This window comes from Microcaecilia unicolor, chromosome 1 (assembly GCF_901765095.1).
Source record: "Microcaecilia unicolor chromosome 1, aMicUni1.1, whole genome shotgun sequence".
Taxonomy (NCBI): Eukaryota; Metazoa; Chordata; class Amphibia; order Gymnophiona; family Siphonopidae; genus Microcaecilia; species Microcaecilia unicolor.
In genome coordinates, this window is record NC_044031.1 from 285,889,193 (window position 1) to 285,908,284 (window position 19,092).

Below are 19,092 nucleotides of genomic sequence, written 5' to 3' on the forward strand. Positions count from 1 at the left end.
GGTGAAGATGTCCAATCAAGATAGCTGCCTGATTCCCAGCTTCAGGGAGCTTTGCTACACTTAGGCTTGGTTCTAGCATAGGCAGGAAAAGGAATAGGAAAGCTTCTAAACTACCTGAAGTAGCTCTATAGATTAGTGTGTGATCCAGTGATGCACTAATGAACTAATGTGGAGTGGAGGAGTGGCGTAGTGGCCAAAGCACCTGTCTTGACATCCCAAGGTGGCCAGTTCAAATCCCACTGCTGCTCCTTGTGGTTTTGGGCACGTCACTTACTCCTCCATTGCCTCAGGCACAAACCTAGATTGTGAGCCCTCCAGTGACAGAGAAACACCCCCCAGGGACAGAGAAACACCCATTGTACCTGAATGTAACTCACCTTCTGCTACAACTGAAAAGGTCTGAGCAAAATCCAAATAAGTAAAATAGATAAATAAAAATAAATTGTCTGTGGCAGAAACTGCATTTGTATTAAAATCCAATGCATTGATGAACTCTGGGAAGAGAACTCCCTCTTCCCAAAGCCCTGAGAGAGATCACGAGTTTTTAATTAGATCACACATAAAATTATGTACTGTGCAGTCTGGCACGTACTTGTACAGTTGGCATGCTCAGGGGTGGAATTTGGGTAGAGTCAAAATTTATATGCATATTTTATATGTGTGTTCATTTGCACCTGCGCTTAAGCAGGCATAATGTCCACACCTTCAATCTAGGCACCATTTTTTCAGGATTAATCCTAGCATTTTAGTCACCTGTGTGTCATTGTCTTTATAAAAAATAAAGGCTCCCTCCCCCCCCCCCCCCAAGTATTAACCTATGCACTTTGTTGTAAAATGACCCTTTGATAATGCAAAAGGGCACTTATGTGTAGCCTTTTCTATAAAGATAGAGATGTTTAGGATGGGCTGGAGAGAGCTGAGATGAAAACTCGAGTAATTTGGAATGTGCGGACAGTGCCTGGCAGACTTTTACGGTCTTTGTGCCGCAAATGACAAGACTGATTTGGATAGGCTGGAATGGCCTTTGACAGCAGCTCCAGTAGTTGAAACACCAAATAAAGACTGTGAACAGGTATATAATATCATGTTCATTGTTGATTTAATCTTGAATTGATAATGAATGTGACTGTTGGGCAGACTGGATGGACCATTCATGTCTTTATCTGCTGTCACTTACTGTGTTACTATGGAGCTCATTTTCAAAAGAGAAAAACATCCAAAAAGTGGCATAAATCTGCATTTGGACGTTTTTCTCACAAAAATGGCCAAATTGGTATTTTCAAAACCAATTTGTAGATGTTTTTCTATAAAGTCCATCAGAATTGCATTCAAATCACAAGGGGACATGTCATGGGTGTGTTAGGGGCAGGATCTGGGCGTTCCTAACACTTGGACGCTTTTCAGCCATAATGGAACAAAACAAAACCATCCAGGACTAAAACTAAGATGTTTTGAGGTAGACCTGTTTTTATAATGAATAAGGCACAAAAAGGTGCCCTAACTGACCAGATGACCACTAGAGGGAATCAGGGATGACCTCCCCTTACTCCCCAAGTGGTCCCTAACCTCCTCCCCCCTCCCCCCCCAAAAAAACGTGATTAAAAACATTACGTGCTAGCCTTTATGCCAGTCTCTAATACTCTGGTCCATTAGAACAGCATGCAGGTCCCTGGAGTAGTCTAGTGGTGGGTGCAGTGCACTGCAGACAGGTGGACCTAGGCCCATACCTCCCCCTACCCTGTTACACGTGTGGAGGAAACTGTGAGCCCGAGGAAACTGTGAGCCCTCCAAAACTCACAAGAAACCCACTGTACCCACATATAGGTGCCCCCTTCACCCATAAGGGCTATTGTAGTGGTGTACAGTTCGGAGTAGTGGGTTTTGGGGGGCTCAGCAGAGAAGATAAGGGAGCAATGTGAGATGTGTACCTGGGAGCATTTTATGAATTCCACTGCAGTGCTCCTCAGGGTGCCCTATTGCTTTCCTGGGGTGTCTGGTGGACCAGTCTACTAAAAATGCTGGCTCTTCCTACATCCCAATGGTTTGATTTTGTGCATTTTGAACTTTGACATTTTTTTTAAATAGACCAAAAAAACCCAAAACATCCAAATCACAAAACCTTGTTCAAAACAGTATTTTCAGCAAAAAAAAAAAAAAAAAAAATGTTTTTCATTTCTGAAAATGACCTTTTTCTATTTGGATTTTGGATGTTTTGAGCAAAATATCCAAAATCGACTTAGATGTCATGTCTAAAATTCCCCTCCATGTCTAATAATTAGCATGTATTTTGAGAACAATGCATGTAAATTGTGACACCCCAAACTTCACCTCAAATATGCCTACACATGGATTTTGTATAAGCACATGTAGCACTGTGTCTACTTAACGGGTGTAACCTTATTTATAAGAACCCTTCTACATACATAAAAAAGGCCATTATGTTTGAAAAATTGTTTATAAAATTACACCCTAAGGATGTAAATTTTGTAAAGCATTTCCATGTGCAACACATTTTCTGCACATTAAAAAATGACGTATAAAACTGCATGGAGTTTTTAAAATATACAAAAGAATTTATTTTGTATCCATATAGAACATGGGACCAAGGTTCGCATACAGTGATGATGAAATGAGCTCAAGGTGATATCAGTTATCCATTTTCTCAAATTTATCTCTGCATGCTTTAGGATATGATCCTGTTCTATTTCTGCAATAGCTCTTCCATTACATACTTGTTGTTGATATTTTATGCTACTCCAGATTGCTGCTTTGTCTTTCTGAAGCAGAAATCGTTCTTCAGAATATGAAATTCCCATACACAAATAATTTCAGGATGTCATTTATTACTGGCTTCCCAAACTGCTTATAAATTTTAGGGACATATAAAGCAGTAATGGATGGTAGAAAAAGTTTGTGAATTTTATTTGCACCACATCAGATATTGTCTAGGCAGGGACTACTGATATTCTAAATTGATATGTTTCTTGTTTCTGTACCTCTTTTAAATGTTTACACTTGTATTTTTTTTTCTTTTTTTTGTTTAAGGTTCAAAATGGAGGGTACAGAAGAACCTCAGAAAAAGGTCTTCAAGGCTCGTAAAACAATGAGAACAAGTGATCGTCAGCAGCTGGAAGCTGTGTATAAAGTGAAAGATGGTTCACTAAAATCTAGTGAAGTTAAACTGTTCAATGGGAAACATGAGAATGGAGATTCTGATGCAGCTTCCCCTTTAAATGACATGGCTTACGTAGAGGATAAAATAGAATTCAATGGTATAGATGTCTGCCTTGAACCTGATGACAAGAAGGAAGATGAAGAAACTCCTGGCGTCACATATTCTGACTTAAGAACAGACTGTCAAAATTGTGACCAAGATGGAGACTTGAACCTAGAAATTAAACCATTATCTTTGGAAGCTGTAATTCATGAACAAGAGCAGGAACAATCTAACGTAACAGCTACTGAAACAGAAAATGAGGTGTTTGATATCCATAACGATAATGATTGTCCCACAGAAAATGGAATAAAAAGCAAAAGTGTTGATCAAAAAGAAACGGACGTTTTGTTAGAAAGTGAAATTGGACATGAGCAGGATTTTTTAGAAGAAAAAATGGAATTGAATGCCAATTCATGTAATTTGATACCTCCTGAATTTCACAGTCTGGATCTTCTACATTCTGATTTTCAGGAGCTTCATGAGTCTGAAGAGGAAAACATAATGGTGAAAGAGGATGGGAAAGGGTTAGTTGAAGTGAATAATAAGGTAAAAGGAGTTGTGGAAGAAGAGCAGGGAAAAGAAGAAAAGGGGGCAGATGAAATAAAAAAGGAAGAAGGAATGGGGGTGCTTATAGAAATGGAGAACAAAGAGGAAGAGGGGACTATGGAAGAACAGATGGGTGAGGGGCAGATAAAGGAAGAAGAATTAAAGAAAGATGAGAAGGGGGAGAAGGAAGGTAACATATTGACAAAAGTGGAGAATAAAGAAGAAAATGGGATAGTGAAAGAAGAGGAAAAACCAAAGGTGCTAAATGTGGAAGGAAAAGAAGATAAACAAGAAATAATTGAAGAAATGCAGGATGAGGATAAAGTTGAGGAGGAAGAAAGGGAGAAAGAAATATTAAAAGCTATAAAGGAAGAGAAAAAGCCAGGAGTAATGCAGGAAATGGAAAAGGAAGGAGCTCAATTAGGGATTTTGGAGTCGAGAATTGAGCATGAGGAAATAAAGGAAAAAGATGAAGGGGAGATACAAAAAGGACCACAAGAGGAGAAAGAAGCAGAAAAACTGGAAGTAGAGGAGGAAAATGATGATGATGATGCTGGGGAAGAGGCCATATCTAGTAGTATGGAAATTGACCAGGGCCCAAAGGATGAGGAAGAGGGATCAATAGACTTTCCAGAAACCAGCGCTGATAAATCATCAAATCTACTAAATGGGTGCAGTTTAGAAAGCCCAGACTCTATGGAAACAGATGAAATCATTCCAATTTTGGAAAAGCTGGCACCAGTAGGAGATGAATTGAATTCTTTTCCCAAAGTTTCTCTGCTTTCAGAAGATAAAATAAGCCATGAGTTGGATGGCAAAATAGAAAATAGTCTGTGTTCACCATCAAAACAGGAGGGTGCGGAGAGTTTGCCCACAGAAGCATTTTTGGTCCTTTCTGATGAAGAAGAACCTTGTACTGTGGAAGAAGATACGGAAGTGCTGATTCCAAAAGATTCCGACAGTCAAGGTTAGAATCATTTTATAATATTACTTTTATTTTTGGTTAATATTGAAGTATACAATTTTGTTTTCAGGAGAGACGTGAGAGTAGATTTACTAAAATGCACTACCACATTAGTACGTGCGAATACCATTTGTTTGTGATGTTAGTAATAGGTCCCATCGCATAAAATGGGATCTGTGGGGAAACGCATTGACTTATGTGAACATGCATTAATATCGTAGTGTACGTTACCAAATCTACCTTTTAATTTACCATAAATATTAGTAAGCTAGATTAAGAAAAATAGCTAGTTAAATATCCAGCTCAGATGTGTCTAGAAGCTTTTTGAGAAGCCTCACTGTGCAGGTGTGCCATCTGCTTGTGGCTGTCATGCTGGGCCTCTCTCAGGTTCTAGAGCCATTAACATGCATCCTCACTGCACGCTGAAGAAAACCTTGTAAAAATTCCAATTTTTTTTTCACATAGCTGTTTTGCAGGCCTTTAAAGTATTCCTTTAATGGTCCCTAGTAAGATTTTATTGTTGAATTATATTTTTTTTTCCTGTGTACTTTCTGTGAAGCCTTCTTATATAAGCTTAGGGGTGCCCTGGCTGAGTAATTTTTCAAGATAGAATTTGAATTAGCTGTAACTGTATTTTAAGCAACATGCCCCAAAAGAGAGCCTCCAGCAGCTTTAAAAAAAATATGGGTGGTATGGGCAGGGTTACCATATGGCTCCAGAAAAAGGACAGATTGAGCCAGCCGAGTTTTACTTCCATTGCTTTCCATTGAAAAAGGCGAATTTTAGCGATATTATAGAGGAAGAAACGACAGGTTTTAGCAATCTGTTGAATGTATGCAGAGAAGGAGAGGGAGGAGTCGAAGATGACCCCAAGTTTACGAGCTGATGAGACAGGAAGAATGAGCGTGTTGTCCACAAAAATAGAGAATGGGGGAAGGGGAGAGGTTGGTTTAGGTGGGAAGATAAGGAGCTCAGTTTTGGACATATTAAGCTTCAGGTGGCGGTGAGACATCCAGGCAGCAATGTCAGACAGGCAGGCAGATACCTTGGCCTGGATTTCTGCCGAGATTTCTGGTGTGGAGAGGTAGATCGAGTTAATAAGGTTAACTCGATGTGAGGAGTTCAGAAGGCTCCTGGATTTGAGAAACAGCAGCATTCTGTCGTGGTCAGATCTACTGTCAGAAAAGCCAATAGGTCCAGTGTCATTGTTTGGGTTTCTCTTCCTGGGGACACCAGACATTGGACACTTCTGGGAGAGATTTTTTCAGAACGTTACGCTCACTTTCACGCACAGCTTTTTACTAGCTCTTCAGAAGTCAATATTTGGGTCTTATTGGATATAGGCATGGAGTTGCATAGACCAAATGATCTTATTTGTATTTTTGTCTAGACAAGGCATCGAACTGTTCATGAGAGCTTCGCATGATTGTCCTAGAGCTGTTATGTTCCCATTCCTGTCTACTACTTCTGCTCTTCATCTTGATGTTAAGGCAGATTATTATGAATCGTGATCCTCTATGCACTTGAGTGCCAGATGTGGGCAGCAGGGTGATTCTTGACTCCCCTTTGTGTACTTCAGCACAATAGATGGACTTGACGTCCTAGAAAAGAGGATACCAGTAAGGCTTATTGTAGCCTTACATGCTACCACTTCAGCCCTGGATCCCTGTCCTGCTAGCTAGATAAAGGTTGCCCATACAAGCTTTCAAAATTCCTTACTTTATCTGTTTCTCTTTATGTACAGGTGTACTGCCCTTTCAACGAAAAAGGGCAAATGTCCAGTCTGCCTCCAAAACCTGTTCCTAGGACACCCTACATCCTATCTGTTATCAGCCTTTCTCTAATTTTTCTTTGCTTGCAAAGCTTCTGGAGCATTGATCCTCCACCAACTTAATTCTTATTATTATGAACATTCTCCTCTTGATTCCCAACAGCATGGCTTTCATCCATTTTCATGGTGTTGAAACTTTGGGTTATTGGCTACCTTTAAGGGCTTTGAACCACCTGGTACTGCATTTTTTACTCTTTATTGATGTCTCCATAGCTTTTGATTCTGTTATGATACTTTCAGGCTTATTTTCGAAAGAGAAGGGCTCCCATCTTTCGACACAAATTTGGAAGATGGGCGTTCTTCTCACAGGGTCGCCCAAATCAGCATAATGGAAAGCCGTTTTTGGGCGTCCTCAACTGCTTTCTGTCGTAGGGATGACCGAAGTTCACAGGGGCGTGTTGGAAGCATAGCGAAGGCGGGACTGGGGCGTGCCTAACACATGGACGTCCTCGACAGATAATGGAAAAAGAAGGGTGTCCCTGACAAGCACTTGGGTGACTTTACTTGGTCCATTTTTTTTCTTACGACCAAGCCTCAAAAAGGTGCCCGAACTGACCAGATGACCACTGGAGGGAATCGGGGATGACCTCCCCTTACTCCCCCAGTGGTCACTAACCTCCTCCTACCCTAAAAAAAACACTTTAAAAATATTTTTTTCCAGCCTCTGTCAGCCTCAAATATCATACCCAGCTCCCTGACAGCAGTATGCAGGTCCCTAGAGCAGTTTTAGTGGGTACTGCAGTGCGCTTCAGGCAGGCGGACCCAGGCCCATCCCCCCCCCCCCCCCCACCTGTTACACTTGTGGTGGTAAATGTGAGCCCTCCAAAACCCACCACAAACCCACTGTACCCACATGTAGGTGCCCCCCTTCATCCCTAAGGGCTTTAGTAGTGTTCTACGGTTTGGGGGGGGGGGGGGGTTGGGGGGCTTGGCACACAAGGTAAAGGAGCTATGCACCTGGGAGCTTTTTCTGAAGTCCAGTGCAGTGCCCAATTGGTGTCCTGGCATGTCAGGGAGACCAGTGCGCTACGAATGCTGGCTCCTCCCACGACCAGATGGCTTGGATTTGTTCGTTTCTGAGATGGGCGTCCTCTGTTTCCATTATCGGCAAAAATCGGGGACGACCATCTCTAAGGTCGACCTAAGTGTTGAGATTTGGGCGTTCTCGACTGTATTATTGAAACGAAAGATGGCCGCCCATCTTGTTTCAATAATACCCCTTCCCCGGGGCGTCCTGCGAGGACGTCCTCAGGAAAACATGGGCACCCCGTTTGATTGTGCCCCTTCACGTTACATCAGCTTAGTTTTATAGGTCTGTGCAATACTGTTTACCACTGGTTTTCTTCTTACTTAACAGCCACCAGCAGGTTCATTTAGGGATATCGGTGTCTTCATGGTACTCTTTCAGAAGTGGCGTTCCTCAAGGTTCAACCCTCTTTGCACTGCTTTTTAATCTTTACTTACAGTGGTGGAAATAAGTATTTGATCCCTTGCTGATTTTGTAAGTTTGCCCACTGACAAAGACATGAGCAGCCCATAATTGAAGGGTAGGTTATTGGTAACAGTGAGAGATAGCACATCACAAATTAAATCCGGAAAATCACATTGTGGAAAGTATATGAATTTATTTGCATTCTGCAGAGGGAAATAAGTATTTGATCCCCCACCAACCAGTAAGAGATCTGGCCCCTACAGACCAGGTAGATGCTCCAAATCAACTCGTTACCTGCATGACAGACAGCTGTCGGCAATGGTCACCTGTATGAAAGACACCTGTCCACAGACTCAGTGAATCAGTCAGACTCTAACCTCTACAAAATGGTCAAGAGCAAGGAGCTGTCTAAGGATGTCAGGGACAAGATCATACACCTGCACAAGGCTGGAATGGGCTACAAAACCATCAGTAAGACGCTGGGCGAGAAGGAGACAACTGTTGGTGCCATAGTAAGAAAATGGAAGAAGTACAAAATGACTGTCAATCGACAAAGATCTGGGGCTCCACGCAAAATCTCACCTCGTGGGGTATCCTTGATCATGAGGAAGGTTAGAAATCAGCCTACAACTACAAGGGGGGAACTTGTCAATGATCTCAAGGCAGCTGGGACCACTGTCACCATGAAAACCATTGGTAACACATTACGACATAACGGATTGCAATCCTGCAGTGCCCGCAAGGTCCCCCTGCTCCGGAAGGCACATGTGACGGCCCGTCTGAAGTTTGCCAGTGAACACCTGGATGATGCCGAGAGTGATTGGGAGAAGGTGCTGTGGTCAGATGAGACAAAAATTGAGCTCTTTGCATGAACTCAACTCGCCGTGTTTGGAGGAAGAGAAATGCTGCCTATGACCCAAAGAACACCGTCCCCACTGTCAAGCATGGAGGTGGAAATGTTATGTTTTGGGGGTGTTTCTCTGCTAAGGGCACAGGACTACTTCACCGCATCAATGGGAGAATGGATGGGGCCATGTACCGTACAATTCTGAGTGACAACCTCCTTCCCTCCGCCAGGGCCTTAAAATGGGTCGTGGCTGGGTCTTCCAGCACGACAATGACCCAAAACATACAGCCAAGGCAACAAAGGAGTGGCTCAGGAAGAAGCACATTAGGGTCATGGAGTGGCCTAGCCAGTCACCAGACCTTAATCCCATTGAAAACTTATGGAGGGAGCTGAAGCTGCGAGTTGCCAAGCGACAGCCCAGAACTCTTAATGATTTAGAGATGATCTGCAAAGAGGAGTGGACCAAAATTCCTCCTGACATGTGTGCAAACCTCATCATCAACTACAGAAGACGTCTGACCGCTGTGCTTGCCAACAAGGGTTTTGCCACCAAGTATTAGGTCTTGTTTGCCAGAGGGATTAAATACTTATTTCCCTCTGCAGAATGCAAATAAATTCATATACTTTCCACAATGTGATTTTCCGGATTTAATTTGTGATGTGCTATCTCTCACTGTTACCAATAACCTACCCTTCAATTATGGGCTGCTCATGTCTTTGTCAGTGGGCAAACTTACAAAATCAGCAAGGGATCAAATACTTATTTCCACCACTGTATGTTCTTTGTGATGTTCATTCATTCATTCATTTATTATACTTTCTATACCGCCTTTCCTAACTGGCAGACCAGGGCACTGCACAATCTAAAAACAAGTTACAGTGGTTGAAGAGTAATGAATAGAACTACAGTAGTTGAAAGAAAGAAAGAAAAAAAAAATTCAGGCACACAAAGAACATACTTTACAAAGTAGGGAGAAAAAGGGGAAGGACTTAGGCCAAAGACAAGATGGTCAATGGATGTGGAAAAGAGTACAAAAAGTTTGATCTGGCAGCCCTTACTTCAGTTGTCATTGAAAACCTGAGTGAAAAGCTATGACTTTATTTTTTTTTTAATTTGTAAAAGTTTTTATTAACATATCAGAATAACAACATCTGGAGACAAATACTCCTTGAAAATTTCAAAAACAGCAACATTCAAGCAATATCACATTCAAATTTTCCCCCCCCCCCCCTCCCTGGGCTCTCAATCCCCCTCCCTCCATCTTCCCTTCTCCCCCTCCCCCCCACCCTTCCTCATCCGCATCTTATACCCCAGGTTTATTGCTCCCTTAATCATCTTTCCAAATCTCTGCTAAGTGTAGCCACTCTTCCGCGTTCGGATTATAGTGACCCCTACGTCTATCCGTCAATTTTTCCAGTCCCATCATTAGCTGAAGTTTACCCTTCCAATCTTGCCCTGTTGGGCCCAGCTTCAGCTTCCATTTCAATGCTATGGTTGTTTTTGCTGCCGCCAGGCCCATTCGTGTAATTCTACTTTGCCATTTCTTCCCACCCTTTTTTCCCCAAACCTAGTAAACACCATTTGGGTTCACAAGAAAATTGAATTCCTACCGCTAGTGATATGTAACCGGTAACTAACTCCCAGTATGTCTGTATCTTCGGGCATTCCCACCATATATGAAAATATGTTCCTTTCCCCTCCTCACACCTCCAACAGGTGTCCGAGGCATTAGGATACATAGCCTTTATTTGGTCTGGAGTATAGTACCAACGACTCAGGACCTTATAGGCATTTTCTTTAATTAGGACACACACTGATGCCTTTTTCACCTCTTTGCAAATATTCCTCCATTGCCCCTCATTAAATTCCATTTTAAGATCTTGCTCCCAAGCCCTCATATAGGAAAGCTTTACCATCCCAGAGCCCCTTATATGCTCATATAGCTTTGAGATTCCTTTCCCACCCTCTCCTATTCCTCCCCATAAATTTTCGAACTTCTCACTCTCCAACCCTTTATCTTTAAACCACTTTTCTTTGCTCATGTAATTCTTTACTTGTAGGTATGCATAAAGGTCAGTCTGTGGAAGATTGTATTCTTGTTGTAACTTTTCAAAGCTCTTAAGATTCCCCTCCTCTATGAGTTCTCGAAATCTTATCAGCCCTTTATCAAACCATATTGCAAATGTGTTATTCTCCCGCCCGCCAGGGAATCCTGGTTCTTGAGTTATCCAGGCATAGGAGATACTATTGGAGATTCTACATGGAATGTTGCTATTCCACTAGCAACATTCCATGTAGAAGGCTGCGCAGGCTTCTGTTTCTGCGTACCCCTCAAGTTCTTCTTAAGTTTCCCCCATATTGTAAGTAAGTGGGGAAATAAAGGGATTTAGGGTCAGGGATCTATACATGGCCGAACCCCACAACAAAGCATCTAGATTACCCTCCTGGACAAAGATCTGTTCAAATCTCGTTACGGGAGATAGGTCCACACTGCTCCAAGCCCCAATTTGCCTGAGTTGCGCCGCCCAATAATACCAGGTAATATTTGGCATGCCTCTTCCTCCCTGTTCTATCGTCTTCCACATTATTTTCTTTGATAGTTGAGCTGGGTGACCTCCCCATACAAATTCCCCCAGCTCTGTTTGTATTTTCTGTAACTCCCTCTTAGGTACAGCAATTGGGAGAGTCTGAAAGAGGAAGAGTAACCTTGGTAGTATATTCATTTTTACCGCCGCTATGCGGCCCCACCACGATAACCATCCTTTCTTCCAATGGATTAGATCTCTCCTGATTGCTGCTACAAGTGGTACATAATTTAACTGGTATAGTGTATTAAGATCGCTTGGGATATGTATGCCTAGGTAACGAAAACTTCTGTCGGTCCAACGGAACCCGGATCTCTTCATTTGTTCCACCTCCTGCTCTGTTGCTATTACCCCCATAAGTTCCGATTTATCAAAATTTACTTTAAACCCGGACATACTTCCAAACCTGTTTAACTCTCTAATAAGCACTGGCAGGGTATTCCCTGGGGAACCTATATAAAATAATAGATCATCTGCAAATAAGGCTAATTTGTGTTCTTGTCCTCCCATCCGAACTCCTTTCACGTCTTTAAGCCCCCGGATTTGTTGAGCTAAAGGCTCAATAGAAATAGCAAACAATAACGGGGATAGGGGGCACCCCTGTCTAGTTCCTCTTTGTATATTAAATATGCCTGACCATCCCCCGTTTACCTTAATTCTTGCTACTGGATGTTCATATAGCCCTTTCACCCATCACACAAAAGGTCTACCCAGCCCCATTTCTAACATTACTTCCCATAGGTAATCCCATTCCACTCTATCGAACGCCTTTTCTGCGTCTATTGTGAGAAGTGTCATGGAGTCCCCTCTTCTCTGCGCTCCCCAGATCAGGTTAAGAGTTCGTCTAATGTTATTCGCCACTTGTCTTTGACGTATAAAGCCAGATTGATCTTCATGAATAAGAGAGGGCAATATCTCACTCAATCTATCTGCCATAAGCTTAGCCAGAATTTTTACGTCTACATTCAGCAAGGATATCGGGCGGTAAGAGCCGCATATTGTTGGATCTCTCCCAGGTTTTAGGAGTACCGATATCCCAGCTTCATGCATGCTTGGCGGTATGCCCTTTTCTACAAAACAAGCATTGCCCAATCTTACCAGCAGTGGCCCTAGCTCTTGATGAAAGAGCTTATAATATTTGGCCGTGAACCCATCCGTCCCAGGGGATTTCCCCCCTTTCAACCCTTTGATAACTTTTACTACTTCCTTTAAGGTCACAGTGGCTTCAATTTTCTCCCTCTGTTGGGCCGTTACCCTCCGCAGTCCCAGGCTCTGTAGGAATTCTCTGATTTCCCCTTTGGAGGCTGTGGATTCCTTGCTATATAATGTCTTATAGAACTTTACAAATTGCTCTCTAATTTCCCCATCTTGGTGAAGCATTGAGTCCTTTGGCCCTTTTATTTTAGTAATCGTGTTTCGAACCCTTCTATCCCTTAGCCCTCTGGCTAGCATTGCACTCGCTTTATTGCTGAATTCAAAGAATCTCTGTTGTAGTAACTGCCTATGGAATTCCATTGCTCTCAGCTGAATTTTTTGCAGCTCTCCCCTCCACTTTTTAAGCTCCAGTAGCTGCTTGGGTTTACCCTCCTTCTGAAGTGCTTCCAATCTCGCCAAGTTATGCCGCACTTCCATCTCATGGGCTGAGCTCTTCTTTTTCAGATATGCTCCTTTACGTATGAGCACCCCCCTCACCACCGCTTTAAGTGCGTCCCAGAGGATCCCCTCTGACACTTCCCCTGTATCATTTATTTCTAAATACTCTTTAATGGTGGATCGTATTTCTTGGCAGTCTTCGACCTTGTCTAAGAGGGATTCATTTAATCTCCAAATTTGACTTCCCCCCCTGTTCCCCTAACCCATCTAGCTTCACCCATACCAGTGCATGATCAGAGGCATGAATGTTTTCAATTTCTGCTTCTCGCACTTCCCCCCACTCATTCCTGCTTCCCCAAATGGCATCTATTCTCGCATATGTCCCCTGTACGTGTGCATAGTGTGTGAATTGTCGTCGGCCCGGATGTTTCAAACGCCATATATCAATCAAATCTAGTTCTCTCATCAATCTGTGGAATTGTCGCCCATTATAACCACCCCCTCCCTTCTGCCTAATGGAGTGGTCCAGTGATCCCACTGAATGATTAAAGTCCCCCCCCCCCCATCAACACCACCCCCCCCCCACAAAAGGGAGCAATTTTTCCGAAGCGAATCAAAGTATTTTCCCTGCCCCACATTAGGAGCATATACATTGATAAGTGTAACACTTCGACCATTCAATTTCCCTTTAATTGCTAGTCATCTCCCCTCTCTGTCCTTGTAAACTGCTTCTTTATTAAACTTCAAATGGTCCTTCACATAAATCACCAGCCCTCCCGTTTTATTTCCCCTGGAGTCTGCTAGGGCGTACCCCATACCCAGACCTTTATTCATGATTAGAGATTCATCACATTGTTTAATGTGCGTCTCTTGCAACATTACTATATCCCAATTCAGTTTACGCAGTTCCCTGAATATAATGCTCCTCTTACCCAGGTTATTTAATCCATTAACATTCCATGATCCAATTCGTACTCCCCCCATCCCCAACCCAATCCCCCTTCCCCCCCTAGCCCCCCTCTCCCCCCTTGTACCCCCCTGTAACTGGCAAACTATATCTCGTGCCAGTCTTACCCTTTAGGAAGCTAGCCTTCCCCAGAGCCTAACCGCTCCAATATTTATCCATAGAATCTTAACCCCCTGCGTTTCCAACTTAATCATTAACATTTGCTCTCTTCCATTTTAACATCTGCATATAACATTCCCACCCCCAAGTCTCTCACCAACTCCAATCAAAAAGATAGCGTAAATCCAGAAGCTGTATAGTTCTCATTCAGGTAACTGCTACTGACTGTTCTTCCCCTCTGTCCTCCCTTGGGGGTAAGTGATTTTTCTTTCCCCCAACCTTCTGCCAACTATTCTGCTCCATCCTCCTTGTGTTGTTAGTAGGATGCCTTTTCGCCTCTTCATCTCTGGGAACATCTGTGCATCCCATCTCTCTCAGTAATTTCCACGCTCCTTGATGTGTGTGTAGACGCTTGGTATTATTTCCCACTGTGATCTGTAATCCAAATGGAAATAGCCAACGGTACCGCAATCCTGCCTTTTGCAGATATGCTGTAATTTCTTTAAAGTCTCTTCTTTTCTGCAATGTTTTCCTTGCTAGATCTTGGAAGATTTTAACTTTAACCGACCGCCAGTTTACTTCCCCCATTTCTCTTGCTCGCCTCCATACTCTCTCTTTAACAGTATATTTGTGGAAGCATGCCACTATGTCTCTGGGCAAACCCCCTCTTGGTGGCCCTAAGCTTCTGTGGGCTCTCTCCAGTTCTATGGGCTCTTGTTCTTGCTGCCCTTCCCCGTTAGAGTCTTGCTGAAGTAAAAAGGTGCAAATTTCTTTTACTACCTTTTCTGGATCTTTATACTGATCTTCTTCTGGAATGCCCCTAAATCGCAAATTGCACCGTCTTGTGCGATTTTCCAGGTCTTCCAGCGCTATTTCCAAGTCTGCTCTTACTTGTTGTTCAGCTTTAAGCGCTCCCTGGAGTTCTTTCACTTCCGCCACTGCTGCCTCCGTTTTTTCTTCATTCTCCGCCACTCGATTTCCAATTTCTTTTATTTCTTCGTGCAGCTCCATTACCGCAGTTTGAATACTTCGCCGAGTTGCCATCAATTCAGTTTTAAGGTCTTTGAACCAACGCACAAAGTCCCGTTTGCTCAGCTCCGTTTCACTCTCCATTTGTTCTTCGGGATCTGGGTCGGATTCACTCTCTTCGGCGGCCATCTTTGCACCGTGTGTCCGGAGGCTCGATCCCTTACTCGCACTGGGCGTATCAGCCCCGAATTTAAACTTCGCCAACTTTTTCTTCGCTGCCATCGTTCCGATGGTCTCTCCTTCGTTTTGGTGAGTAAACTCTTCAATTTAGCGCAGGGGAAGCTTCTATTCTGCTCCGAAGACAGCAGAGCTCTCAAATCAAGCTGCCATCTCTAGGGCTGACGTCACTTCCTCCAAAAGCTATGACTTTAGAGAGATCTTAAATTGCTTCAAGGATTGTTTGACAGAGAGTGATAGAGGCTTCTAGTTCCAACGGGAAGGTGCAACAAAAAAGAAGGCTTGGTGTGTAGTAGATTCTAGACTGGCCTGTTTAGGGCCTGGGATAACCAAAAGGTGATCATTAAGGGACTGAAGTGCACGGGATGGTGAATAAGGAATGGTGAGTGAAGATAGGTAGTCAGGAAGGCCAAACTGGACGGTCTTGAAAGCAAGTAACAATGTCTTGTGAATGAGTCGTTGCTCAACTGTAAGTCAATGGTATTTATGGAGTAGTGGTGAAATGTGATCATTTCGATCGACATGACATAGGAGGTGTATGGCGGTGTTCTGAAGAGTTTGTAACTTCCTTAAACGTGAACGAGGCCAGCCTAAATAAGTGATGATGTAGTAGTCCATTTTAGAGGTAAGTAGGGAAACAATAAGTGAGTGAAGGGAGTCATAGTCAAAATATCATCTAATAAAGTGTAATTGTCTTAAGATAGTAAAACCAGATTTGCATACAGCTGAGACTTGTTGAGAGAAGGACAGTACAGAATCTAAGCTAACACCTAAGTAACAGAAAGATTCAGAAAACGGAATCATAGTCCCAAATAGATTTAAGGGAAGGTCTGGTACTGGGCAGCCACCAATATCTGTTATCAACAGCCTCTACGATACTATGTAAGCCACATTGAGCCTGCAAATAGGTGGGAAAATGTGGGGTACAAATGTAACAAATAAATAAATAAACCAGCATAGTAACATAGTAGATGATGGCAGAAAAAGACCTGCATGGTCCATCCAGTCTGGCCAACAAGATAAACTCATATGTGTATACCTTACCTTGATTTGTACCTGCCTTTTTCAGGGCACAGACCGTACAAGTCTGCCCAGCAGTATTTCCCGCCTCCCAACCACCAGTCCCGCCTCCCATCTCCGGCTCTGGCATAGACCGTATAAGTCTGCCCTCCACTATCCTCGCCTCCCAACTACCAACCTCTCTACCCCCACCTGCTCCGCCACCCAATTTTGGCTAAGCTTCTGAGGATCCATTCCTACTGCACAGGATTCCTTTATGCACATCCTACGCATGTTTGAATTCCGTTACCGTTTTCATCTCTACCACCTCCCGCGGGAGGGCATTCCAAGCATCCACCACCCTCTCCGTGAAAAAATACTTCCTGACATCTTTTTTGAGTCTGCCCCCCTTCAGTCTCATTTCATGTCCTCTCGTTCTACCGCCTTCCCATCTCCGGAAAAGATTTTTTGCGGATTAATACCTTTCAAGTATTTGAACGTCTGTATCATATCACCCCTGTTCCTCCTTTCCTCCAGGGTATATATGTTCAGGTTAGCAAGTCTCTGCTCATACGTCTTGGAACGCAAATCCCATACCATTCTCGTAGCTTTTTTTTGCACCGCTTCCATTTTTTTAACATCCTTCGCAAGGTACGGCCTCCAAAACTGAACACAATACTCCAGGTGGGGCATCACCAACGACTTGTACAGGGGCATCAACACTTGCTTTCTTCTGCTGATCACACCTCTCTCTATACAGCCTTAGCAACCTTCTCACTACAGCCACCGCCTTGTCACACTGTTTCGTCGCCTTCAGATTCTCGGATACTATCACCCCAAGATCCCTCTCCCCCTCAGTACCTATCAGACTCTCACCACCTAACACATAAGTTCCTCGTGGGTTTCTACTCCCTAAATGCATCACTTTGCATTTCTTCGCATTGAATTTTAATTGCCAAACCTTAGACCATTATTCTAGCTTCCTCAGATCCCTTTTCATGCTTTCCACTCCCTCCCGGGTGTCCACTCTGTTGCAAATCTTAGTATCATCCGCAAATAGGCAAACTTTACCTTCTAACCATTCGGCAATGTCACTCACAAATATATTGAACAGAATCGACCCCAGCACCGATCCCTGAGGCACTCCACTACTCACCTTTCCCTCCTCCGAGCGAACTCCATTTACCACCACCCTCTGTCGTCTGTCCGTCAACCAGTTCACCACTTGCCCAGAGTCACAAGGAGCTGCAGTGGGAATCGAACCCAGTTCCCCAGGATCAGCATGGTATTGTTTTTTGTGCATTCGACACTAGCTGATAGGAGACAAGCCAGCAAGACACTCATGGTAATCTTGTAGATGATGGATATCTGGTGAATAAGATTCAAAATATCATCTGCATAGAAGTGATAGGAAATGCCAAAAGTCTGAGTAAGAGCACCAAGAAGGCTTAGAAATAGATTGAAAAGAAGAGGAGACAGGATTGATCTCTGAGGAACACCACAGGATAAGAAACAAGGAGATGACATAGAAGAAGCAGTGAGAACTGTATGAATGGCCTGTGAAAAATGAAGAAAACCAAGCATGAAATGTACTGGATATACAAAGTGAAGAGAGCCTAGCTAATAATAGAGAGTGGTTGATGAGATCAAAAGCAGCTGATAGATCTAGAGAAACTGCAAGAACAATATAATGCTTATCCAAATGAGAATATATTTAACTTAAAGGGGCTGTCAAGACTGTTTCTGTACTAAAGTGGGGTCTGTAACCAGATTGTTTTGGATGTAGAGCAAAAGATTTCTCAATGAAGTCTGTTAGTTGTGCAAAAACAATTTTTTAAAGAACTTTGGACAGAAAACAGAGATTGGAGATGGGACAAAAATTCTCTGGGATAGTTGGGTCAAGAGAAGGCTTCTTTAAAAGTGGGTGAATGATGGCAGCTTTCCAGATAGAAGGAAACTGTCCAAAAGAGAGATTGTCATTAATGATTAGAATTTTTGGTAAAAGTCCAAGTTCAGAAATTTTCAGCCAAGGGGAAGGAAAAGGGTCCAGCAGACATGTTTTTTAAATTAACATTTTAATGGAGATGGCATTTGATTTGCCCTGGGGGATGTTACTTAAAATGGCAAGTTTTTTTAATTAACATTTTAATGGAGATGGCATTTGATTTGCCCTGGGGGATGTTACTTAAAATGGCAAGTTTTTTTTTTTTGACTGTTTGGGTGCTGTTTCTTGGCTGACTGGTTATGGTCTAGTGGTAAATTGTCATAAAACTAAGGCCCTCTTTGTGACACGAGAAGTCTTTTGGTCCTCCTGTTCGAATGGCTGACGTGGACATTTCTGTGTGTGCAGAATTCTGGTATGTTGGTGTTTTGTTGGATTCATGTTTGACTTCATGTCCTCCTGCTACCACTGCAATCAAGAACTGTTTCCTGAAGCTGAAGATACATAGATGCATGTGGAGGAGTAGCCTAGTGGTTAGTGCAGTGGACTTTGATCCTGGGGAACTGGGTTCAATTCCATTGCAGCTCCTTGTGACTCTGGGCAAGTCACTTAACCCTCCATTGCCCCTGGTACAAAATAAGTACCTGTATATATGTAAACCACTTTGAATGTAGTTGCAAAATACCACAGAAAGGTGGTATATCAAGTCCCATTTCCCTTCCCTTTCCCTTAGCAGAATCTGATTTCTATTGTGTTTAAGGTCTGCTTATACCCTGTTTGGATTTTGGGAACACAGTGTTGCATGGCTTGCTAGCTTGTACCTTTGCTCTTTGCAGTTTGTTTTGCAGGCGGCTGCTTGGTTT

At 43.0% G+C, this 19,092-nt stretch overlaps 1 protein-coding gene and 1 long non-coding RNA gene across 5 annotated transcripts in view; one reads left to right on the forward strand and one right to left on the reverse strand.

Moving 5' to 3' along the window:
• ATF7IP (activating transcription factor 7 interacting protein) overlaps positions 1–19,092 on the forward strand; it is a 503,125-nt gene that overhangs the window by 123,461 nt on the left and 360,572 nt on the right. For all 4 annotated transcript variants that reach the window (XM_030207216.1, XM_030207225.1, XM_030207208.1 and 1 more), the window contains one exon: positions 3,046–4,730. In XM_030207216.1, the coding sequence (XP_030063076.1) occupies positions 3,053–4,730 (1,678 nt within the window). In that variant the 5' untranslated portion in view covers positions 3,046–3,052. The remainder of the gene's footprint in view (positions 1–3,045; positions 4,731–19,092) is intronic.
• Positions 187–18,854, reverse strand: LOC115472802. Its single transcript, XR_003942559.1, has 3 exons — positions 18,839–18,854; positions 9,136–9,145; positions 187–273 (listed from the first exon to the last, which is right to left on the reverse strand). It is a non-coding gene; the product is annotated as an uncharacterized LOC115472802 (long non-coding RNA).